The sequence below is a fragment of the Pinus tabuliformis genome, chromosome 4_2, assembly GCF_031772625.1.
Source record: "Pinus tabuliformis cultivar Carrire ecotype Pingquan chromosome 4_2, CPIR1, whole genome shotgun sequence".
Classification (NCBI taxonomy): domain Eukaryota; kingdom Viridiplantae; phylum Streptophyta; class Pinopsida; order Pinales; family Pinaceae; genus Pinus; species Pinus tabuliformis.
In genome coordinates this window covers 906,511,624-906,538,521 of record NC_142304.1, presented here as the reverse complement: position 1 = coordinate 906,538,521, position 26,898 = coordinate 906,511,624, and the positions used below count along the sequence as shown (strand labels likewise).

The 26,898-nt window shown below is 41.3% G+C and overlaps 1 protein-coding gene across 1 annotated transcript; it reads right to left on the bottom strand.

The window, feature by feature from the left end:
* Nucleotides 1-1,693: 1,693 nt before the first annotated feature.
* Nucleotides 1,694-2,308, bottom strand: LOC149172618 (protein EDS1B-like). Its single transcript, XM_089426400.1, has one exon. The coding sequence runs from the start codon at nt 2,306-2,308 to the stop codon at nt 1,694-1,696; it is 615 nt and encodes a 204-aa protein (XP_089282526.1).
* Between the last annotated feature and the right edge of the window lie 24,590 nt (nt 2,309-26,898).

The window sequence follows — 26,898 nt, the reverse complement described above, 5'->3', positions numbered from 1 at the left end:
CTTGTAACCAACTTCTACACATGAAAATCAAACACTAGTGATTGCATGGCAAAGCAAAATCAGTGTTTTTGTGGGAAGCAAAGTCATCCTAGTCACAGCTCCTGATCCCACTAAGGGAGAGGTGAAACCACAGATGTTTGTTGGCCCTTTTCTTGAAGCTTTTTCTGTTAACAACCTATCAACTAAATCTGAGCATGAAAAGCTATTTTACTCATCAAAAAAACAAACTAAATAACAAAACGAGATTTAGATCTAAACAGCAGATTGTATTCTAAGAATGCAGCAAAAACACATAAAGATAATCAAAGGAGGTACTGGGCGCTTGAGATGGGCCCAACCCCAAGAGCTACAGCCTCCTAAGAGAGATTTAGAGCTGGTGCAAAGATGGATTCATCTTTATTGATCAAGAAATGAAGAGTTACATCAAAACTGTCCACAAGAAGAACTTGAACATGAGTTGAAAGCAAAGCTAACCTATTGCATAAAAATCGAACTACAAACTAGCTAACTAATGGCTACAAAATGACTAACCACTAGCTACTATCTGCTGGCTAACTAGCTAACATCCACTGGCTACACTGGCTAACCAAAATGAGGCCCTAAGCCTTCTTATTTATACAATTTCAGGACCCAACAGTCCTCCTAAAATTTAGGGACTTGGCTGCCCAAGACTTGGAGTTAACAGCAGTCCTACTTGACTTGCTTGGCTACCCTTGTGCTGATGGATTCGGTGGCCCTTGAACTCCGAGATGATGGTGGAGAATTCGTGGTAAGGGCCCATAAATGAAGGGGACACCTTCCTACAAATCCTCTAGCTTGTTCTCCCACGAATTTGGCTACCAAGTGCTCATTAAGACCTTCAATTTTGTCTCCAAGTTGACCAAAAAGGCTACACAAAGCACCCATTAGACTTGTTGGCATAATGACTAACCAAATTCACTCTATTAACATAAATATAATCAAAACATGCAATAAACTAATGAGAATGGTGGATTAATTCAAATTAGGAGGTTGAATGAGCCCAAATAATTGTCCATTTTTGGGGCTCATCATCACCCCCCTACTGAAAGTGTTGCTCATCCTCTGAGCAACCAATCTCTCTCCTCATCTTTGATGGCCCTGGTGGCCTCCTTGGCTAAAATCTCGGCCAATTTCTCCTTTTGCTGCCCTTTCTCCAAACTTCCTGTAGAAACAGTTCTCTGTCTTCCTGTAGAAACAGTCTGCTAACTTCTTGCTGAACCAATTTTCTCTGATTTTGCTTGCTTGGCTGGGGGTGCCTTCTCCTTGAACTGTGATGCTTGCGACTCTGAGCTAGTGTGATTTGATTAAGTAATATTTGAATGAGTGAGGATTTAGTGAGGAGGATCTATCTCCTATAATCTCTCCTCCTTATCTCATTCAAGTTCCTTCTCTTAATTAGCCAAAACTGCCATGATTTTCTCCCAAAAATTCAATGACGAGGCTCATCAATATGCTGATAGGCCTGATGGATATGATGAGAAACAAATTGGTGGTGGTGTAGAGGCTGGTACTTGAGGCCTTGGACTATGATATGTTCGCCATGCAACTGAACCTTCTTCCATCTCTCTTTATACCATTCAAGCTCTGCCATGCTACTTTGTTTTACGCTTAATTCAATAGCTAGCTTGTCAACATTTGTTTTATACCATTTTTTTTCAGTTTCTCCAGCTTTTTATAGGGCCAACTGTGCATGATCATTCTGAGCTCCAACGTCAATAGCTTCAAGCTGCAATAAAATACCCTTCTCGTAAGGGGATTCTGAATTGGAATTCTCTATTGATCGTATCCCTCTTATGGATTTTTGCAAAACCTCCTCCAAAACAGAATCATACCTTATGTGGTCTGAAAGACAGGCCTGTACAATCTCATCAAAAGAAGTTTGTTGGCTTCGCATAGTCAAACTAATCATTTCCAAAACCGTCTGAGTGTTTCGAATACAAGCTACACCATTGCCTGAGCAAAGCATGTAAGTGCCAAAAGGTCTGTATGGGTTGGTTGGATAAACAAAGATCTGTTTCAGAAGAGTCCTACAAGCATCTTGAATTAAAGAATCAGGCACATTTGTGCCCTGCCAATAACGAAAAATGGTAGTCAAGGAGTTAGCAATGGACTCAATCAGTGCAAGGAACATCCGAGGAACAATATCATGCTTGGAAACCACGTGACAAAAGTTTCCTCCCCAGTTCTCACGGCCAATTGCTTCAACAAGCCTTTCATGTCCGACTAGAGGGCAACCAAACGTGATACAAAAGGGAGAGCTTTGCCTTAGCCGTTTCCCAGAACCCATAATGTGGCCAAGGTTGCAACTGCCCCTCCTATGGAGTGACCCACAAATATGATGGGCTTGAGTTTCTTTTGTTTGAAGTCCGTGTAAATCTGCAACTTTGCTTGGAAATCTGTTTTCTCGATTATATGGAGAAACAACATAAGAGCTCCTGGACGAATGAAGGCTGGTTCACCATCATCACCCTTGAGGCATTTAGAGGAGACCTTTTGAACAATTTTTATATTGTCCTCTCCACGTTTACTCTGGTTGACAATGAAATCTTCTACTCTTTGAATCGAAAGCGACACATACAAAATCTTCATGCTCATTCGCAGTAAAGCCCTCTGAATTGCTTGCATGAAGGGACTCTTCCCAAACCTTGGGCAGTAGTCCATATGAGACAAGAAAAGTTGCAATCTCCTGACCACCAGTGAACTCTGGAGTTTTCGTTTCTGACTCCATGGCCTGCTATTGCTACTGGATTCATTCCATAATGATGTCGGATCTCAGAGCTTTCTTCAAGCTCCAAACTGGATGAAGAACCTTAGGCTTCTCTGCTCTGGAAGACTCTGCTGCACTTTCCTATAGAAGACCCCACCCGTTTCCTGTAGAATGTGATTCTGCCTTTGAGTGAGCCCGATGCATGAGTGAAATTCGAGAACAGGTAGGAAACTCAGCGGAGGACGATAGGTTAAGCCGATTGTGGAAGCAGAGGATGTATACTTCGAGTTGAACATGATGCAAGTGCAAGTTAACCGCAGTCTATGAGTTTTAGCTGAGCGCTCAGATTTCTGTGTGATTTTTGGAGTGAGGTGGCAGAGACGGGTGCTGGCCCATGCGACTGCTGTGCTATCATGAACTGCAGTGGTTAACTGTGTGTTCTCTGCCTGTAATCTCATCCATCAGTTGCACTGGAGTTAGGCTGCCCACACTGTCCGTTTTTTTTTTAATTTTCACGTGCATGACTGACCCATGCATGCTGCGTGACTTTCTCGTGAGTGCTAGAGAACTGGTTGTCTTGCTACATTCATGGCTTAATTTCACCATTCCATTCATTCATGCAATGCTTAGACTAGATTCATGCAATAGATGAATAAGGTTTAGTCACGTACCTGAAGTCAAACGGCTGCTTGTGAAGCTTTTTGCTGCTGCATGCTCATGTTCTGCTGCTGCATGCTTGGATTCCTTGGTTGCATGAGGGCGTGGCTGATGATTTTTGATCACTTTTCCTTGTGCAGGTGTCCTCTGGCCAGATCTGAGCTGCATGCAATTGTTTCCACGTTCAAATCTGCACCTTCAAGCTGCTGCTGCTGCATGGTCACAAAACCAGAACTTGTTTTCGCCATTGCTCTCAAACGGTAAACCGGATTGATCTGAAACTCGGTAAGCATGTTCCTATCATCATTATGCATCTCCCATAGCACAATCGTGATCAATGGATGCACGGATTTCGAGAAAAATGGAAAATGGCTGAAGATTTCAGAGATCAATTTCTTGAAAACCGTGCATCGGAATCGACTGAAACTACTTGGGTAGGTTACCATCACTCATATGCATATCCCCATGAAACAGGTTTTGAAACGGATGCACGGTTATGGAGAAAATGCAAAAATGGCCGATGGTGATGGAGTCTGATTTCTTGGAAACCGTGAACCGGAATTGGCTGAAACTGCTCAAGCATGTTGTCATCACCCTTGTACAATTCCCCATAAAATGGTTTGTCAAATGGATGCATGGTTTTCAAGTTATGGCAAAAACAAATTTTGTTCTATGGATTTTTGCTTCAAGGCACTTTGCATGTGTTTGCATGGAAGGGAAAACTGAGCTTGGGCTGTGATGCAGGTATGGAGATGATGGAGGAGGAGTTGGAAGATTGCATGAGGAATTCTGAACCCTCGAGGAAGCTACCATGTTCGCCAAACCACTTTTTGAAATCCATGTCTAGTTTCCCACAATTTCTATAGGAAGTTCCTGTAGAAGCACAATGAGAAGCACAATGAGGTGGAAAAAACAATGGAGAAAGGCAAGGGATGGACACACAAGTGCCTGTAGGCCTAATCAACAGATTCCCACCATCAGATTCCATTTTAAACTTGAATTTGGTTCGTCCAAAGGTTCTACAGGATGTTTCCTGTAGAAATACAGAGCTTCCTGTAGAAGGCACAAGAAAATTCCTTTGACCTTGATTTGAGTGCTCCTCCTGTCATGAAACATCCTTCTTGCAACCTGCAATGTCATTGCTGCAACATGAAATTATTCAATGGAGATTAGCTTTATTTTTCTTTTTCTTTTTTCTCTTTTTTTTTTGAAAAACAACTAGGGCGCCTCATGGAGGTTTTCACCCTAATTGCCTGCCCTGCGCGCCTCCAAGGGAGGTTTTCACCCAGAGATCTTATTCTCTTTTCTCTTTTTTTTCCAACCCATTGACCGCCTCATGGAGGTTTTCAATCAATGAGCCAATCTAAGGCGCCTCCGAGGAGGTTTTCACCTTAGATTTTTATTCTTTTTTTTCTTATTTTCATTTTTTTCTCTTTTTTTTTCTTTTTTTTTCTACCCTACCCTACTTGAAAAACAAAATCATTTTCAAGTATAAGAATACTTCCAATGGAGCCATGTGCACATCGAGATTAGAGAAAAAATGATGTGAAGGCTCGAAATGCATGCTTGGACAAGTATCCAGATCTCAGAGACCAAATGATTTGGCGTTGAAGGGATCAAACAAAGCTGAGGAAGAAAGTACTGCTGCAACTTAGTGACCTTCTGAAACCATATCTCAATATAGCTTTGATATCCTTGGTTCTTTTGCTGATCTGGATCATTCTTCATGTCACCTTCTATCATGACCTTCTGATCTTCCTCTTTTTGTTGATCTTTCTCTTGAATACATGGAAGATTTGATGGTAACCATGAGGGAACTCTCTCGATCTCTGATTCTAATCTCTTCTCTTCATCAAGTGCAGCCCATGCTTCTTTGATCTCCTCTTTGGAATCTTCTTTTGCTTTTGGTCCTTCAATGTTGTCAATATAATCTCTGCTTTGCAACACTCTTCCTGAGCTTTGGTGAAGATCATTGGGCTCAAGAGGAGTTGTTTGGATATGTTGTGCCTCAGATTTGCAATGGGGTTGAGCTGCTCCATTGTGTGGTTTTGGAAATGGTATGGGTAGTTGAGTGGAGGTATGAAATTGAGATGGAGATGGATGGCATTGTGGTTGGGTAGGCATTTGGGGTTGCCTTGGTGGAGGAGGAGGTGATGGTTGTGGATGAGCAGGTGGTGGAGGAAAATGAGCGGGATGAGAGTTGTACTGGGGCCTCCACTCCTGATAAGGTGCATTCCACTGAGGCTATGGCTGTGCATAAGAGTGAAATGAATGAGCAACTGGTTGGGCATGATATGGATCTGTGAAGGAACAAGGAGGAGGTGTGAACTAGGAAGGATGAGCAGGGGGACCCCAAGAAGGCATGAAAGTGGCTTGATAAGGGTCATAATAGGTCTCAGGTGTCCCTTGCAGTTCCTGCGGGTAAGATCTAGGTCCATGTGGCCTCCTTTGGTTCATATAACGGAGTGATTCAGTGGCTTCTTTGGTTCTCTGATATGCAACTTTAATTCCGGGCAAGGAAGGGCACTGATCTGTAGGATGGTATTCTTCACAGATGAAACACACTTCTAGGGGGTGCATTGGACATTTGTTCCTAGGATGCTTTCTAGTGCATCTAGGACAAAAAATGGCCAAAGCCCTCTTGGCTTCTTCTTGCTTCTTTTGGATCCGCAAGGTATCTAGTTGCATGGCAAGAAACTGCCTCATATCACTCTTGAAATCTTCTATCTGATCTTCAAATTCATCTTTGGACAAGGGACTGCTCCCAACATTTCTGCTTCTAGGCATTTGCTCCAAAGGAATGTTTTCTTCTTCTTCTCCCCTAGAGGTTCTTTAAATATGCCTTGATGTCCACCCAGGGGTTCTTCTTCATCACAGCCATCGAAGAAGAGAGAACGTTGGCTGTGTGAAGCAGTGGGGGGTGTTGTGCAAATATTTTTCTAAATTATCTCTACTCCTACAAGACATGAAATGAAATCTTTTTGGTTGATTTTTGTTTTTTTTTCTACTTCTACTTGCAAAACTGAAATAGATTGAACTGCAACTAACTATCTTGAAAAAATGAAAATGCAGAATTGAAATGAAAGCAGGATAGGACTAATCTATTTTGCTCAAATGAAATTGCAGGAATGAAATGCTAGTCTATGCTTGCAGAATTGAAATGCTAATCTACGCTTGCAGAAATGAAATTGCGGAATTGAAATGCTAATCTACGCTTGCGGAATTGAAATGTTAATCTATGAAAGCGGGAAATGCTAATCTACTTTTGCATAAACAAAATTGCATAATGGAAACGAAATAAACTACTTAGAAGAAGATTGTAGTGGAAAATAGAAGAAAAGCGGCAATCACCAATACTCTGACGCTTCCCTGGCAACGGCGCCAAAAAGATGGTGGGCTCCAGTATTGTAGCAATAATGCTACAACTCCTGGAGCTTCCTATCTCTAATTTTATCAACCCGGTAATTCGTAACAAACTTGGAAGTGACGGTGCTGTATGCACAAGTACTAGCTCTTGCCGCAGCTGTCACTTGGTCAGCTGGCACAAGTCTGCTAGGGGCTCAAGCCAACTTCTATGAGCTCTTAGAAGAAGCTTTTTAACTGATGGACGAAAACTAACTCAAAGGAAGCTAATCTACTTGCGAAAAGAAACTGAAAGCCAAAAAGAAACACAAACCCTAGCAAACCCTAATTCTACCAACTAGTCCTACTGATGCAAAAATGAGAATGCAAACTACGAGAAGAGATGCCATTACTTCTAGGAAGGTAAAATGCATGTGTCTAAGTTATCACTAGCTGAAGAAAACATCTTTCTGTATTTTTGATTAAGTTATTAGAATTATCATGCATGTGCTTTTAACTGGCTTTTCACTGTGCAGGGGTGGATCAAGGAGGAGAAATGCTTGGAAAAGGTTAGGATGGTACAGAGAGGGTCTAAGGGATACCTGACATTCTCTCTGAGAGTTTCACAAAGTCTGGATGACATGCAACCGTGTTTATGAACTTCTACAGGAAGTCTGCAGGGGTTTCTACAGGATGTTCAGGATTTCTACAGGATGTTTCGAAATGGGACTTTGGAGCATGGGTGAGTGAGGGAAGATGCATGAGTGGATATGGAGGTAGGATAGGGGTCTGAAGTGGCCTAGGAACTGATGGATGGAGCTAAGGAATGACGAGGATGGTTCGATTTGTTCAAGGGAGAGTGAAGCAATGTTGCACAAAAATTAGGGTTTTGGGAGCGAATGGCAAACGTGAAGCAAGGGTTCTAAGTAGAGGGTGGAGTGGATGGTGCTGATGGAGAATAAGCAGATGAAGGAGTGGTACAGGTGCTCTGCAAGTCGTTTTACCAATCTGAACCAACAAAGACTTATGAATTCAAAGACCTAGTTACGTTGACCTAATTTGCTAGTTGTTAGTGAAGAGAATGAACAGAAGTGTGACCTGCAATGAAACCATGTATTTTAACTCATGCAAATAAGCAAATGAAAGTTTGAACTTGTAACCAACTTCTACACATGAAAATCAAACACTAGTGATTGCATGGCAAAGCAAAATCAGTGTTTTTGTGGGCAGCAAAGTCATCCTAGTCACAGCTCCTGATCCCACTGAGGGAGAGGTGAAACCACAGATGTTCGTTGGCCCTTTTCTTGAAGTTTTTTCTGTTAACAACCTATCAACTAAATCTGAGCATGAAAAGCTATTTTACTCATAAAAAAACAAACTAAATAACAAAACGAGATTTAGATCTAAACAGCAAATTGTATTCTAAGAATGCAGCAAAAACACATAAAGATAATCAAAGGAGGTACTGGGCGCTTGAGATGGGCCCAACCCCAAGAGCTACAGCCTCCTAAGAGAGATTTAGAGCTGGTGCAAAGCTGGATTCATCTTTATTGATCAAGAAATGAAGAGTTACATCAAAACTGTCCACAAGAAGAACTTGAACATGAGCTGAAAGCAAAGCTAACCTATTGCATAAAAATCGAACTACAAACTAGCTAACTAATGGCTACAAAATGACTAACCACTAGCTACTATCTACTGGCTAACTAGCTAACATCCACTGGCTACACTGGCTAACCAAAATGAGGCCCTAAGCCTTCTTATTTATACAATTTGAGGACCCAACAGTCCTCCTAAAATTTAGGGACTCGGCTGCCCAAGACTTGGAGTTAACAACAGTCCTACTTGACTTGCTTGGCTGCCCTTGTGCTGATGGATTCGGTGACCCTTGAACTCCGAGCTGATGGTGGAGAATTCGAGGTAAGGGCCCATAAATGAAGGGGACACCTTCCTACAAATCCTCTAGCTTGTTCTCCCACGAATTTGGCTGCCAAGTGCTCATTAAGACCTTCAATTTTGTCTCCAAGTTGACCAAAAAGGCTACACAAAGCACCCATTAGACTTGTTGGCATAATGACTAACCAAATTCACTCTATTAACATAAATATAATCAAAACATGCAATAAAATAATGAGAATGGTGGATTAAGTCAAATTAGGAGGTTGAATGAGCCCAAATAATTGTCCATTTTTGGGGCTCATCAAACATCTCGATGAGTAGTGGCGAGATGTCGCCATAATAAACAAGGCCCATAAGAAGTGGGTTAAAACTCAGTATGATAAAGCTGTCCATCCTCGGGTTTTCTTTGAAGGCAACCTTATCTTGGTCTATGACCAAGACAAAGATGCCCTAGGGGCATGTAAATTCAAGTCTATGTGGTATGGTCCCTTTGTAGTCAAACGAGTTTGAGGAAAAGGGGCCTATGAATTAATCTATTTTGAAGGGAACAAGTTGGTAGAGCCCTGAAATGGGCTCTATCTTAAAAATTATTTTTCTTAGGTTCTAACTGAGGAATTGCTTGTTTGTATATATTGTATTCTTTTACATATTTTTCTGGAATTTTGTGATATCAACATTTTTTAATCTTCTTTGGTAGGTGTTGATGGATGATTTGATATATTTCGTATTCGTCGATGGTGCCAGTCAGCACACTCGGAATCTTTCTTCCACAGCTTGGGTGATTTATTATCCATCTGGCCAGTTGATGGTGTCGAGGGGAGTATGTATTGGTCCTGCTTCGAATAACATTGCCGAATATATTGTCATTATTAATTTACTATCTGAAGCAATTTCTTATGGGATTGATTCTTTGGTAGTTTATTTAGACTCATAGCTGGTAGTGTCACAATTAAATAACATTTATCGGGTTCATGATCCTTATTTATATCGCCAATTTTTTAGAGTGAAAATGTTGCAACAATCATTTATTTATATTACATATGTTCACATTCCACGATTTGAGAATTCATTACAAGACTCTATTGCTAATCAAGCATTAGATTGGCATATTAATCATTCATCAAATTAAACAAACATCAAAAATTTTGAATCTGTATATATATCATAAAATCACCTGTGTATAGATAAAGTGCTCAAAAAATAATATACAAAATTGGGACAAAATGCCCTCAAAATTTAGGTTCATGCCTATAATCATGTCCAGTCTATCTATCGACTCGGCTTAGGATGAGCAACTAAAACATTAACTATTACATTGGCTACATGCCGAAGTATGCGGACCCAGTCCCGTGGTATCCCTACCATGCGATGGTGCATCTCCTCAGGTAGATCCTCTATGGCTATCATAGGTTCCTAGTGAGTCAGTCTCACCAAGTTTCTCTAAATTGCATATAGGACTCTCTCTGTCTTAGTTGCTACCTGTTCAGCACCTCTTCCGCAATGCCTGTGCCTCGGAAACCCATCTGGTCTCACTAGACCCACATCTGGAACATGGTCATTTTGTCAGTATTTTGTCTCATAAAAAATATTTCTAAGTTCATTTCATATTTAAAAAAAAAAAAATCTCTTAAAAATTTAGAAATACTTAAAAAATTGTTACCTATGTCTCCCCATGCTGTGTTTCGTGGCAAAACCAAGTTTGGATCTCCTCGGAAATCCATACTAGTATATGGGTAGTCGTCGACTGCGATGATCTGCTGGTCCCACCAGGTGAAAAACTCATCATCGAAAGTCGTCCTAGGCACGTCCCCACCTCTAAGGCATTTCAGCAGGTTAGCCCATCTACCCCTCTGAGGATCTCGAGGGCTGCTGATGGAGACAGATAATTTGGGACGTCGCCCAAGAACCTTCTCGAAGAAGAATGAGCATAAAATAGTCCCATATCCAAAGTTATTTTTCTGACCCTTCTGAATAGAGGTCAATTGGCTCTTCATGTTGGTTAGAAGAGGCGTGCACCAGTCAAAAACTATGGTAAGGCATTCCACTGCCAAGCCCATGGACACTCGTGAAGCCTGGTGCAGTGAATCTGATCCATTTACCCTCGCAATGGTAAATAGTAGAATCCTCAGAGATAAACTTTCCATGTATTTGATTGGAATCTAACTTCCAATCCTTTCTGGGTGTCCAGGACCGTATATATGTACATAGTCTTCTACTGAAAGACTACTTCTTGTCCTACTAGTCAAATTCACGACCTCCCCTCTTCGGGAGAGACCTGTAATAAAGTAGATGTCTTCAACCTCAATCCGCAGAGGCATCTGAACTATCATGAAGGCATCATCCTCTACACTCCGGTAGTGGATCAGCAATTTGAGCAGGCATGTGTTGGCTTTCATGTTTGGCATTTTGAAAAATTTCAATAAGCCACACCCTGTCAATGCATCTAGTGCATTTTGGTCATTCATTACCTCATTATCAATTGTGGTATGCTCTATTTCTCTCCATGTGATGGTCATCCTGAAAAAAATGAATTTCAATCATTAGTTTTTGTGTTTAAACTTTAACTCACGTTCACTGAGGCTCCCTTTACACACAATCACGTGTCAGGCCATTGTATACGTGGGTTGATCACATCTAACTTGCGTGTATGCAGAGTTGGATTTTTGGCATAAATTCCCATGGTCAAATATTCATGAAAACTTCTAAAAACTATCACAAAACATTGCAAGCATGATTTGAGGGTTACCTGATAACTTTGGTGTGATTTGAACGGTCCAATTGTTTAGGGACAAGTTTGCTCCTTTTTGATCCACAGCTCTTTGCTCCAAATAGAAATAAATAGAAAAACTGTGAGTCTAAAAGTCATTATATAACTTTGAAATTACAAAATATTTTTTCAAAAATTGATTTTTGTCTCATGGATTTTTTTACCTGTGGGCTTAGATTATCGAGAATGGGTTATCTTTCAGGATATTTTGGAGACTTCTTCGAGATGTTATTTCAGTCCCATGACCATTGACCCATCATGGTAGGTATCATTCACTCACTGGTATATAGGTTAGGGAAAACCATTTTTTCCATTGCATCTTGCATACTAGCCTTTGCTCAGTGATACATTAGGCATAGGGTCGACCCCATAATATCTTGGTTAGAAAACCATGTTCACTCACCGATTTTTAAAATGATGATGCGATGGTAGAGACATACTTTACATGGGCATTGTTAGAGTCAGTCTGTTCATCCCTCCGTCAGAGATCAAAACTCTTTTTGCATTTCATGTTTAGGTGTCCCATCTCGCTCGATCAGTTGCATTTTGTTAGGAGCATGCCATAAATCTAACGGAAGGACTTTTTTCATTCATCCCCCTGATGCTTTGCACTGCTGGCTCGAGTCTGCTCATCAAAATCAAGTCTTAAAAGTCATTTGCAGTCCTGTTTCAATTTCTAGGTCATAACAGTCATTTTAGTCATTAGGTCTAGGGTTAGTCAATTTGGTCTTCAACAAGGTCTAATAAAGCTAACAGTTCAGAGGGAGGTTCTTAATAAGTTGTTATTTCAAAGATTTTTATCGTCATATGGATGGATTGTGACTTTTCTTCAAAACTCTATTTTGAAGACAAGTCAACATTTCATTTTTGTAATAATTTTCCAAAATTTTCAGTTCTTGAAATCTTCAGGAACAGCCCTGGTCTCCTTTGCCAAATTCCATGTCAACTATTCCTGCAAAAATTTGCCAAGAATTTCATCATTTCAACCAAAAAATCAAGGAGGAAACAAAAAGACAGAGTTGTATTAATTGTGCAAAAGTGCCAATTTCAAAACATTACAAAAATGGGTTTTGAAGAACCAAAAATCAAATCAATATCTTTATAAGCTTTTGCCATGAAGATCAATGTCATTTTGCATGCCAAGGTCAAAGAAAATCATTTCAAACTGAATTGGGTGAGCAAGTGCGTGTTTTGGGGTGAAACTGCTTGCAACTAGCTGGTGTGACGCACAGAATAGGTGGCGCGTCACACTGGAAGCGCGCGACGCATTGGGAGAAACTGCCCAGTGTTATTCTGAACAGGCACGGCACACTGGGAGCACACGACGCACTGGGTTCTTGGCGCGGCGCATACAGTCCATAGCCCGATATTGCTTGAAATTTGTCCAAGTTGCTCATTCCTTACGTGAATTTACCAGGTAGGGCCTTCTTCTTGATGTTGCATCAAATTTTGTGATAAGTGTTGGTGGTTTATGGGTGATAACGGTTGAAACAAAAATCCAAACCCTACATCTAAAGTGCCTTCAAAGGAAGATTGCTGTGGGTTCTTAAATCTTTGATTTGTCACCAAGGACTCTCCTTCTTCCCCATTTCTCCCTTGTTTCATCATTTCCTACCCCGCCCCACTAAGCTCATCAATCCTACATTTTCTTTCCTACATTCAAATCCCAAAACCCCAAAACCCTAGCCCTTATAAAAATCTCCCAACCCTATACAACAATCCCAAACCCTAAACCCTATTCCCATACATAAAATTCCCCTCCTCTCCCCAATAAAATTTATTTCAATATTCCCTAATCCCCTACTTTTTTCCCCTTCCTAACATTCCCTGGTTGCATTTTTTTCCCCTTGGTGGAAGAATCCAACTACGTTATAAAAGAGCAATACACAGTTTCATCACCAGCACTCATTTCTCCAAGGCAGTTTATATAGCAGTAATTATGTCATCCGATCCTTCATATGACTATGAAGGGGAGACCCAAAGTGACTCACTTATGGAGGGACATGTACCCAGGAGGCTTTAAAGCGGTGGCAGACACATCATTACTTGTCCTGGAACTTGGTGTGCAAAATGAGAATCAAGGTGAAGAGAGCATTAAGGAGGAAAAAAGTGGATGAAGGACTTCAGATATTGTCCAAAGCCTCCTTGGCTCATCATAGTTCTTGATAAAGAAGGTCCAGCCCAAATTTCAAGAAATTTGGAGCAAATTTTTCATTTTGAGAAATTTTTGCACTAAAAAACAGGGTTTTTCTCCTTGTGCACCGCGCCACGTGGTGCACGCTTTTGATAGGAAGCTCCAAATTCAAAAAAGTTTATATTTTTACATTTTTCATGAAAAATCATGAATTTTGGTGCATGCCCAAGAAGTTTGGGCAAGTTTTGAGTCCTCAGGAGGTCAAGAACACCCTAAAAATGACCTCTCTGCCCCTAATTTCACACACAGGAAGCAGTCTTGGGAGATTGCAGTTTTGGAGGGGTAAATGGGCACCAAATTCTAAAATTCTCCTTGGGTTGGAAAGTAGACAGGCAGGGCTTTCCAACAAGCACACTTGGGCTCAATTTTGGATTTAGGAAGTGCCTCAAACTCAGCCTGAGAGTGGCGCAATGCATACAGATTTTGGCACGGTGCATAGAGGATTTTTGCTCAATTTTTCACCTTCCAGCTCAGAAATTCGGCCAGTTTGACTAGTTTTTCTTTGTGATGTAATTTTTGATCTATCTTGACGTAATTGTAGGTTTTAACCCTGTACAGAAATTACCTGCATACGAATTCTAAGACACAGAAAATAAACAATGCGAGAGCATAACACATAAAACACATACACATAGATTTTCCCCTGGATCCAAAAACTGGGACTACCAACTTGATTTTTCATTATATTCCTTTCATTGTTACAATACATATTTATACATGCCGAAGCATCCAATACCATGGAATGAAAACCATTGCATCCAAAACCATGGACCGAAAACCATAGGTAGGTTCGCCCAACCTAATATAGGGTCCAAAAAAAATTTTGCCGAGGTGCTGCCCCGGACCCCGTAGAGGGGGGCTACCCGCCCCACTCAAACCCCCCAGATAGGGGGGGCTACCGCCCCCGCTGTGACCCCCCCACTGCGCAATCGGCGCAATGGAGGGGGGGCTCCGCCCCCCCTCTAACCCCCTGGTTCACTACGTAGGTTAGTCGTGGAAAGAATATAACACAACCCAACAATCTCCCACTTGTTGTTTTCTTTCCACAGGGGGCCACAGGAGAGCTTAGGCATTTTTCCAGCCCTGAAATGCCCATTGTTTCTCTACACCAAGAGAACTTCTCAGAGCTCACAGATTTTGTCAATGCATCTGCAGTATTCTTCAAAGTTTCCACCTTTACCAGCAACACCTTTTTGTCTTCTATCATATCCCTCACAAAGTGATACTGAACTTCAATGTGCTTTGTCTTTGAATGATAAGCAGGGTTCTTTGCCAAGAAAATTGAATTTTGGCTATCACGGTCTATTCTTATAGCTCCCTGTACTAACCCCATACTTGAACACAATCTCTGCAACCAAACTGCTTCCTTGCTTGCATGAGTGGCTGCCATGTATTCTGCCTCTGTAGTTGATAATGCCACTACAGATTGTTTCTTACTCATCCAACTAACTGCAACTCCAAATAGGTTAAACACATACCCACTTGTAGATCTTCTCTGATACACATCTCCATCCCAGTCTGCATCAACAAAGCCATGAATATCCAACACTCTGTCCAATCATGGTCTTCCTTGGTAGCACAAACCATAATCACTAGTGCCACGCAAATACCTGAACACCCACTTCACTGCTGTCCAGTGCTCCTTCCCTGGTTTTGACATAAACCTGCTCAATACTCCCAACGCATGTGCAATGTTTGGTTGAGTAAAGACCATTGCAGACATCAGGCTACCGACTGCACTCACATATGGAACATGGGACATGTCCTCTTCCGCTTCTTGTGTCTTGGGACACTGTTCAGCAGATAACCTCACACCTACAGGAATAGGAACCTTCACCGGTTTACTATCCTACATATTAAAGCTCTGCAGTATTGTCTCGACATACATCCTCTGGTTTAACCAGAGCTTCCTCTTTTCCCGATCTCTTTTAATTTCCATGCCCAAAATATAGTTTGCAGCACCAAGATATTTCATGTCGAATTTGGAGGACAATTGGGTCTTCAAATCCTGGATAATTTCTTTGTCATTTCCAACCAGTAACATATCAACCTCATACAAGACTAGATAAATAACACAGTCACCAATTAATTTAAAATACACATAGTGGTCTGCTTTGCTTCTGGTGAAGCCAAGTCCCCGTATAAATGTATCAAATTTCTGATACCACATCCTTGGTGACTGTCTTAACCCATACAGAGACTTCTTTAACTTTCATACCAGTTCTTTCTTACCCTTCACCGCAAAGCCTTCAAGTTGCTTCATGTAGATTTCCTCTTCCAAATCCCCGTGAAGAAATGTTGTCTTCACATCCATCTATTCTACCTCAAAATCAAAAGCAGCAGCAACAGATAAAAGTAACCTAATAGAAGTTACCTTGGCAACAGGTGAAAAAATATCACCAAAATCAATTCCCAGCACCTGGGAGTAACCTTTTGCTACCAACCGAGCTTTGTATTTCTCCACCTTCCCTTCTGCATTTGTCTTCTTTTTGAACACCCATTTGCTGCCAATGGGTTTCCTTCCAGCCAGAAACTCCACCAAATCCCAAGCCTCATTTTTGTGCAAAGATGCCATTTCATCAACGATGGCCTCTTTCTAGAGTTTTTCATCCTCTGAATCCACTGCTTCCTTCACAGTTCTGGGATCATCATCAATAACAGACAAAGCAAAATTTGAACAGAAAGCAGATGGACTATACCTTTCTGGCTGCCTTCTTTCTCGAATTGATCTTCTCAGAGCCGAAGTTTGTGGCTCTTCATCTTATGATTCCTCCTCTGTTGTAGAGTCTGATTCTTCCTCCTTTAGCTCAAACTCTATCTTCTCAGGTTCCTTTGGTTGGACTTCATGTTTAATAACATCTTTCACCTCTCTGAACACCACATCTCGGGTGTACACAACCTTCCTTGTTACTGGGTTCCAAATCTTATAACCCTTTAAACCATCCTTATACCCAATAAAGATGCACTTTTCAGATTTACTATCCAACTTGGTTCGTTTCTCCTTTGGAACATGTACATATGCATCAAATCCAAATACCCTCAGATGTGAAAGAGAGGGTTTCTTACCAGTCCATACTTCTTGTGGAGTCTTATCCTCCAACGTTGATGAAGGTGACCTATTGACAAAGTAACATGCAGTATCCACCGCCTCTACCCAAAATTCCTGTCCTAACCTGGCACCACTGAGCATGCTTCTTGCCCTTTCCATCAATGTCTTGTTCATTCTTTCTGCGACTCCATTTTGCTGAGGTGTATATGGAGTAGTCTTTTGCCATGCTATACCACACTTCTTACAGAATTCTTCAAATTCCTTGCTGCAAAGCTCTCCACCATTATCTTTCCTCGACACCTTTATCTTCTTCTCTGTCTGATTTTCCACCAGAGCCTTAAATTCTTTAAACCTGTCAAAGACTTCAGATTTCTTCTTAAGGAAATATATCCATGTATTCCTTGAGAATTCATCTATAAATGATACATATTACACAGACTTACCCAGTGATGGAACCTTCACAGGTCCAAACACATCACTGTGCACAAGCTCTAATATCTGTTTCGCCCTCTTAGCACCAGAGGGGAAACTCACCCGATTCTGCTTCCCATATAGACAATTTTCACAAAATCAAAATCCGGAGAGCTATTACTCATACCTTCTACCATACCTTTACCATGAAGTATTTGAAGGCCCTTCTCGCCAATATGTCCAAGCCTTTGATGCCACAGCATGGTCTTCTCTCCAGAGACCACTAGAATTTCAGCTCCACTTTCAGGAACTACAGAACTGTTGCACCCATCAACAACAGTGCTACCTTGCAGCTTGTATAGAGTTCCAGTCCGAACTCCCTGCATCAATACCAGTGCTCCCTGAACCATCTTGCAGGTATCCTTCTCGAACACTATTTTTACACCTGCATCATCCAACTTGCTTATAGAAATCAGATTTTTGGCCAATGCAGGAATATGCAGAACACCCGGAAGTGTTCTAACCCTTCCACCTTGCAACTTCAACTTTACTTTTCTGCGACCAATGGTTCTAGCCTTCCTATCATCTCCTAAGAAGACATCACCACCATCATATTTATCATACTCACAGAACCACTCTCTATGGGGAGTGAAGTGAAAGGATGCACCTGAGTCAATCAACCATGCCTCATTATCTACATGCGTTCTTGAAGAAGCCAAGTACACATCCCCACCTACATCTGAGGTGGTTTTCACCTCTGCAGAAGGAGCATCATCAGATCCCTTTCCTTTATTAGGAGCTTTAGATTTATAGTCCCTTTTGAAGTGCCCTTCCTTTCCGCATTTCCAGCACACCACCTTTACAGGTTTTCCTAGAGATTTAGATCTCCCTCTAGATTTATATCTCCCACTCGATGACTTATTTTTGTTTCTATTCTGGGACCGTCCTTGTACAGAAAAGGCATCACCATTCTGGCTCTCCATATTTTTCCATCTCATCTACTCTGTCAGCAAGGCTGAGACTATTTCATCAAACTGCAAAGCAGTTGCATTGCTACCTATTGCAATAACCAGACTATCCCACGAGTCTGGTAGAGAACATAACAAACTGATGCACTTATCTTCATCTGAAATTTTAATATCAACAGACGGTAACTGAGTTACCACAGTATTAGATGCGTTCAGATGCTCTGTCACTGAGTCTCCATCTTTCATCCTCAAGTTATACATCTTTTTCTACACGAACAGTTTATTCACCAGAGACTTAGATTGGTACAAAGTCCCTAACTTGTCCCACAAAGCCTTCGTCGTAGCTTCCCCTAATACATTCAACAATACTGAATCTGAGACACGCAATCATATTGTGCTCTTTGCCTTTCGATCCAACTTCTTCCATTCTTCATTGGTAACTCCCATTGGTTTAGTACCTGGATCTACCACGAACCACTGATCTTTATCCACCAACAGATCCTCCATCTTGAGTTTCCACAACTCAAAACTCTGACCATTGAACTTCTCGATCTCTATCTTTCCGCTGCTCGCCATTTTCTTTCACCACTAGAATCGATCTCACAGATCTCCCACTGAACAGGGTCTACCACAGGCCTGATCGAAACCCCTCAGCAACAAAGGTGTCCCCTTGAAGCCAAAACAGCTCTGATACCAAATGTAGGTTTTAACCCTGTACAGAAATTACCAGCATACGAATTCTAAAACACAGAAAATAAACAATGCAAGAGCATAACACATAAAGCACATACACAGAGATTTTCCCCTGGATCCCAAAACCGGGACTACCAGCTTGATTTTTCATTATATTCCTTTCAATGTTACAATACATATTTATACATGCCGAAGCATCCAATACCATGGACTGAAAACCATCACGTCCAAAACCATGGATCGAAAACCATAGGTAGGTTCGCCCAACCTAATATAGGGTCCAAAAAAAATTTCCTGGGGCGCTGCCTCGGACCCCGTAGAGGGGGCTACCCGCTCCCCTCAAACCCCCCGGACCCCCCCGCTGCGCAATCGGCGCAACGAAGGGGGGGCTCCACCCCCCCTCTAACCCCCCGGCTCACTACGTAGGTTAGTCGTGGAAAGAATATAACACAACCCAACAATAATTGGATAAACATGATGTAATTTTCGCACTTATTTACTTCTTCTAGAGTATTCATTCACTAAAAAGTGAAAATTTAATGAATGAATCAGTTTCCTAGCATATAGGGGTAAGTTGTTTGACTACCTAGATTTCAGTTCCTTGTTTAGAATTAGTTCAAACAGCTCCTAGAATGATGAGCTCGACCCCTAGAGGCAAGGGCATAGGTTTGGCTTGCCTATATTATGTAATTTCTAATTCATTTTTAGGGTTGGACTCTTGGGAAAAGTTTGGCACTCTATTGTACATTCACTTCTACATTTTTGGCAAAGGAAATACCAGGGTTTTGCACCATTGTTTGGGATCCATGAGGCTTTATGTTTTGATGGTGTGCTTCTCTGAGTAATTGTAAGTTCATTAATGTTATGTGTATCATTTTCCTGCTTCTTCTTCTGAATTTGAGCAAATGAGTGATTAAGGTAGGATCCATAACTGCTATGCTCTACCTTTGAATTTGTTTAAACTTTCATGTTTTCATTTGTTTAAGGAAAATTCTTGAGACTCTCTTGCTCTCCTTAGCTCTTCACCAGTCTGATCTATCCATCTCAGTCACTTTAAAGCATCAAAATGATTGCCTTCCTTGCCCCAATTAGAACTCCGCAGAAATTGTGCCCCATCCCCGAGCCCAAATTTTCCTTTCCCATTTTTCAACAAAACTCACAAAAAACAAAATCAAATGCCCGCACTTAATACCTAGCCTAAGATCAGTTGCAAATTTAGTCATCTCGAGCCTCATCGATTACCTTTTGCCAAGATTGACCTGGAGAGAGCCCTCTCCTGTCCTCGTAGGGCTAGCTACATGGCTGAGCGTGGTTTGATGTGGACCTAGAACCTTGTCTTTTCAGCCTAAGACAAATCTAGGCTCTAACAGGCACCTTAGTTAGAACCTCACTGAAATTGGTTGCCCATGCTGCTATACTGAGTAGGCTTAGGAGTCCTCTTTAGTCCCGCCATGACTTGTGCATTGAAGACACATTCTCCTTTCTTCCGTGCTGATTTTTGGCCTTATACCCTAGAGGCTCCTTTGTGTTGAGTTGTACTACTACATTGAATTTTGACTATTTGCACCTTTTGGCCTTGAGCCGGCTTCACCTGTACTCGTGTTTAAGCCACTTATTTGACCATGTCTTCTACAAAATCAACCATGCAATCACTTAGCTTGAAACTTGATGCATCCTTTGACCCATGGAAAGAACATCCCTTTGAGTGTCCTTGACCAGTTTCACCTCCTTGCATTGAGCATCGAAATGTTCCCATCCTAGGAACTAGATCATCTATTTCTCTGACCCTCGTTCTTTCCATTGCATTATAGCATTCTTTTATTCTTTCTCCAGCATAAAAAAAAAAGACAAAAAGAATTATATTTTCCAAAAAGAGCGAGAACAGGACAACATTTCCATATTTTGTTGGTAGCTAGAGCTAGTCGTGATGCCCTTGAACAAAGCACTCAAAAGAAAGTCTCTCCTCCATTTTGGGTGGGATTTTGTTTGACTTAGGTATGCCTTAACCTTGTTATTGAGTCAGTACTCCTCTGGTTGGTTACCTCTTCCAATCATCTGTAGAGTTTTCTCGTGCTTCCTGCATGAAGAACTTATATAGAGTTATCATATGCTGCGATATAGTCATCATTGAGTCATGCTTTTGTTCAAGGGAAGTTAGCCAGAGTCGGCCTCTCTGCAGTATCCCTTGACCTATTTTTCAGTCGGCCATCCCTGGTTGTCAGTTTCATGTTTGTCATCACATCAATTATATCGGTCCTTTGCTCATGCCAGTTTAAGAAGGTCTCCATTGACTTCTTGCTGGTAGGTCTTGTCCTTATTGACGACGACATATTTCTCTGAGGGCAGACCTAGAGCCACACCCTGGCCCTATTTTCATTATTTATAGGTCACCTTGTCCTTAGTATTGATCAGTATCATGGGTCTTTGACTGAGTGGTTTCCCTTTTGTTCGACATCGGCTTTCATTATCACACATTGGGATTTGTGCAGTGCCTCGGTTTCCATTTGACCCTATCGGTGGATTCCTCGCCTCTGTGTCAGCTTTCATTATTGGTTGGTTCAGAGGGTTTCTATCGTGTGCTAGCTACATCTTGTGTACACTAGAAATGTGCTTCAGTTGGGTTACTACATCTTTTTCATCTGATTCCTTCCACATTATTGGCCTGTGGGTTACACTCATGCTAGATTGATGAAGGATGCCTTAATGCCTTCCTTCTAGTGGATCTTTTCCTATTGACTACAGCTCATTTGCTCTGGGAAAAAGATCTAGAGTCCATTTGGCAGTGCCTTGGGGTTTGCAGTCATCAGTGGCAGATTCCTTCACTATCGACAGTCGGAAACCATCATTGTCCCCTGATTGATAGATTCTTCCAAGTGTTCAACTTTAGCTCATTTATTCGCACTTGTTAGATTATACTAGGTACCCTGACTCTCATGTTCATTATCAGTGAGTAGTCTCGCATTTGTTAACGGTATACATCAATTACTGGTAATCAAACGATTTCTCATGTGGTCAGCCTCAGATCATTTATTCCCATTGTGTAGAAATGTACCATGGCGGTTGGTGAAGACCTCGAGTTGCATTACATGTCTTGGTTCACTTGTCAGTTTCTCTTGTTGCTGCTAGTTGACACCATCCGCCATATATGTTACAGTTCTTCATAGCGACATTTTATATGCTGGCATCTGGGATGTGATGTAGTATCATTTTATTCCATCATGTTCATTTGGTATTGTTGGGATCAGTTTTTGACATCAGTGATTAGCTTCATCTTTTAGCTTCATTGATCGTCTTCTTATATGTGATATTCAGACATGTACTTTTTCGATCACAATCAGATGATCCATTATGTACTTTTAGTTCTTTGTACTTGTATACATAGTGGATCTGCTTGTACTTGATATGTAGACATGCTTTACTTTCTCTAAGCATGGGTATGCCCACCTAAGACAACATTTTCTTTCTGATCTCTTTAGATGGCTTAGCAGGCTGAACTCTGGTGAAGTCCTTCTCAGTTTTCACAAGATTATTTCAATACACTTAATACATTTCAGCCATCATGTACCCCTTTTGACCTCATATATTATGGGTAATCTATTATAGAACTCGTTATCACCCCAAGAAACTCTCCTAGGTTGTAGCTTGGAGATGCCTAGGAACATATAACTTCAACTTATTGTTGCAAATGGATGAATGGAAGGAATGATGCTTGTTCAAGCCCGATATCCACTCCTACTTTGTTTAACTCCAGAAATACGTGAATAGCCCCCAACTACAAGGCTTTAGACCACCAATTACTCACAGTTTAAGGATTGGGTGAATATGCAGAATATTGACCACACCAGCAGATGCACAAAACCATGTGATGGTCGGCTGCAACTAGTAAAGAAGTCTGCAAATCTAATCTACCAATGCACAGACAGGATGACAGCTCTCTGGCACCAGAAGAAGAGAAGCTTGAGTAACTCATTCAATGATACATACAAGACTTTAACATAGAAATAGGATGACAGCTATTCTAATGCTAAACGTCAAGAGTTCAGGAATACAACATATCAGGCACAACTTAGAAGAGGAAAGAAATGGAAAGTGAGCAATTAACAACAAAAGAAGCTTGTATTAGCTGAAAATGATGACGAGACGTTGCAAGTATCAAAATAGTTACAGTTTCCATAAGTTGAACCTTACATCAAAACATCAACCATCAACCATCAACCCTGATTACATCTTATTTTTGGGTATATATAGAGTTTCATTACAGAGGAACTTGGCCAATTTAGGTATGGAGGGGTTGTAATTGACCACCAACCGCATTTAACTACTGGGTTGAGTCTCTGAGTGTGCTTACTTGTCTTAGTGAGTGAATTTGATCTCCTCAGGTGCTCCGCTGTCCTCTCAGGTGGCTGGAGTGTCATATAGGGTGAAGTTCCATAACTGTTAAATGCAGTTACCTGTTCAAGCTCTGTCCTTTTCCTTCTCAGCCATACTTTTTGTTAAATATGGTTGTTGAGGAGCAACTACGAGTGCTACTAGAAGGCCAGTCACCTTCGTCCTTCGGACATATGGAATGGTCAAGGGAATTGGACTGCGTGGCAAACGGACGATCTGGATGAGGGAGAAAGATCGGCCGTCGGATCGGAAGGATAGACGGTGAAGATGACTTGGCAGAGGGCATCGAAAGAGGTGGGTTTGGAGTGAACATGAGCCGTTGGATCTCGGGCAAACAGACCCAACGATTAATCAGAAGGAGAAGGCATATGTCAATTATCTGGTGAGTACAGAGGTTTACGCAGTAAGCGGTTTTGATCGCACTGTCATTGGATGTTGGGCAGTAAAAGGGTGAGGACGCGCGACCCCATTCAGTGTGCGACACATGGTAGTGGGAAGAGAGGAAAACCACCCTCCATAGCGTGTCAACGGGTCATTACTTCATGGGCACAGTGAGAGTGAATGTCGTCCAATCATGGTGGAGATGATCAGATGACGAGGGATCAATCGTGCAGATTTTCCATTAGATGTGATGGGAAACCATTGGATCGAGAGGCGGAGATCGATGGCGGAGGTTACAGGTGAATAGTTTGTGGAGGCACAAGGTCATATGGGATGCGGTTTTATGAGGTTTTGGGTTTTAACACCCGGGGCTTAAGAAAGAGGGGTGTTGCTGGTTTTTAGAAGAAAGCGGAGGGAATGGAGATAATGGAGGGTATGAGGGGTAAGAGAAATGTGAAAAAATGACCATTGGGGGCTCATTTGAAGTATAACCGAACCAACCAAACTTCTTTCTGATCCTCCAATATCAACGATATGTAGCAAAGCTAACACTAACTCCTTCTGGGGATGAGATCCTCCCTGTGAGGCCTCAAGAACTTTAGACCAGTGCCTTTCCTGTCAAAACTAGATGACCAAAATTTCCTAATGCTCCATTGGGCATGGAGTCTAATTAAGCTTACATCTAAACTAATAAAACAACATATTTACAATTTAAAGGCATGAAGACCTTAAACAATATAATTTTTCAAAAATTGCCCATTTACTGGGCCATCAAAAGTTGTCTATCCTTCCATACTTTGCAGCATGAAAGTATTGTTCCCCTGGATCTGAGTGATGACAAAAGGTCTCGTCCATAGGGCATCAAACTTCCCATGATTGCCTTTCTTCTCTTTCAGTGCATCCCACTTAAGAACCAAGTCTCCAACCTGAAAATTATCTGTTTTTGCCCTCCTGTCAAGGGCTTCCTTAATTCTCTTCTGATGTGCCGCAGATCTTTCAACCAGTTGTTCTCTGATTTGATACACTTCTGCCAAATCACTGATCCTCCTAGCCATGTAATTTTCTTCATTTTGTCCTTCCTGCAAGAATTTTTCCATAGGGAGAGCTAACTGAATTGGGAATACGACCTTAGTTCCATAAACCAACTTGAATGGGGAATTCCCTATGGATTTCTTGGTTGTGACTTTGTCAGCCCACAATGCATATTTCAGCTTGGAATCCCAATTCTTTTTGTTGCCTTCCAATAGCTTTTTAATTATCCTTATTAGTCTCTTGTTGGAAGATTCTGCTAGACCATTCCCTTGAGGGTAATATGAGGTGGAATGAACCAGCTTAATGCCCATTGAGTCACACATGTCCACCAATTCTTTTGCCCTGAAGGCTATTGCATTGTCTGTAACTAAATTATGTGGACAGCCAAATCTGGTGAAGATATTCTCTGTCAAGAACCTCATGACGACATGATGATCAACCTTTCTGGTAGGGATGGTCTCAATCCATTTAGTGAAGTAATCTGTGGCTATTAAGATCCATCTGTGCTGGCCACTGGAATGTGGATTGATTTCTCCAATGAAATCCAAACCCCACTGTTGAAAAGGGTCGCTAGCATGTATGGGTTCTAAGGGCAGGGACTTCAATTGTTGTTTCCCTTCAAATCTTTGGCACCTATCACAAGATTTAACAAAACAAAAAACATCAGATAATAAGGTGGGCCAATAGTACCCAGCTCTAAGGATATTATGGGCTATAGTTTTCCAATAGTGGTGTCCTCCACACATGCTGGAATGAAACTGCTGCATGACTTTAATGGACTGTTCTTTGTCCAGACACCTCAAAAAAATTCTAGAGGGGTCCCTCCAATAGAGCAAATTTTCATGAATGCAGTATTTGGCTGGCCTGAGCTTGATAGTTATAGCTTGGCTTGAACTAAGGCCTGGAGGAACTTCTAGCTCCAGCAAGAATTGAGCTATTGTAGAATACCATTCACAAGAAGCTAGATTTTTTGCCAATGATTGATTTTTCCCTTGTTCAACTATCTCCTCTTCTATCTGACTATTCTCTGAATTCATGATTATAAAGTTCATTTCCAACATTCTGCAATTTTCTTCAGCCATTAATCTAGCAAGGCCCTAAGCTCTGACAAGCTTGGTGGGCTTTAGTTTATGCTAAATTCAATCAGCTTTGCAATCCATTTAGCCCTTCTTCCATCAGCATTTGGCTGCATTAGGACATATTTTACTGAAGTAGAGGGCACATATACAATTACCTTGGAATGCAGAATGTAAATTCTGAAGGCTTTCAAAGATTTGATAAGGGCATATGCCTACTTTTCAATGATATCATACCTCACCTCAGCATCTCTTAAGTTTTTGCTAAAAAATGCCACTGGATGTTCTGAACCTTCCTCATCTGCTTGCAACAAAACTGCTGCAAGGGTATCATCAGAGGCAAATGAAAATATATGGAACTCCTTGTTGTAATTTGGGCTGATCAAAGTAGGAGCTTCCATAATAGCTCTCTTGATGGATTCAAATGATCTTCTTGCTGCTTCGGTCCATTTGATTTCTGACCCCTTTTTCAACATGGAGGTAATGTGTTTTACAAGTTCTGCAAAATTTGGGATAAACCTCCTTACAAAATTTATCTTGCCCAGAAAGGACTGGATATCCTTCTTTGATCTCGGGACAGACAAAGTCTGTATTGCTCTTACTCTTTCTGGGTCGATTCTAACACCTGCAGCAGAAACAACATGTCCTAACAACTTGCCCTCTTCTAAAGAAAACTGTGACTTTTAAGGATTGACTGAAATCCCAAACCTTCTGCATTTCAAAAATAGTTTCTTCAAATGCTGAAAATGGTCATGATGGCTGCTGGAGTACACCGTTATATCATCTAGGTAGATAATGACAAACTTATCCTTCACTCCTACAAATGTTATATCCATATCTCTCTGAAAGGTGGCTCCAACATTCATCAGCCAAAAAGGCATCTTGGAATAGATAAAAGTGCCCCAAGGAGTGGTGAATGCAGTCTTCTCTTGGTCATCTGGATGTACAGCAACCTGGTTATACCTTGAAAATCCATCTAGGAAAGACATCACTTTGGCTCCTGAGACTTTCTGCAGAAAATGCTCCATCTTGGGTAGAGAATAGTTGTCTTTCTTAGAGCATTTGTTTAAGTTTCTGAAATCAACGCAGATCCTGAATTCTCCACTTTTCTTCCTTACCACTACCAAATTGGCTACCCATTTTGAATATCTGGGAGGGACTATGATTTTGGCAGCCAGTAACTTCTTAATTTCCTTTTCAATTAGAGGAAGGAGCAAGGGATTTATGGGCCTCAGCTTCTACTTAAAAGGGATGGTGTCTTTCTCTAAAGGGATTTTATGCTAGATGATATTTTTGTCATATGTTTTCATGT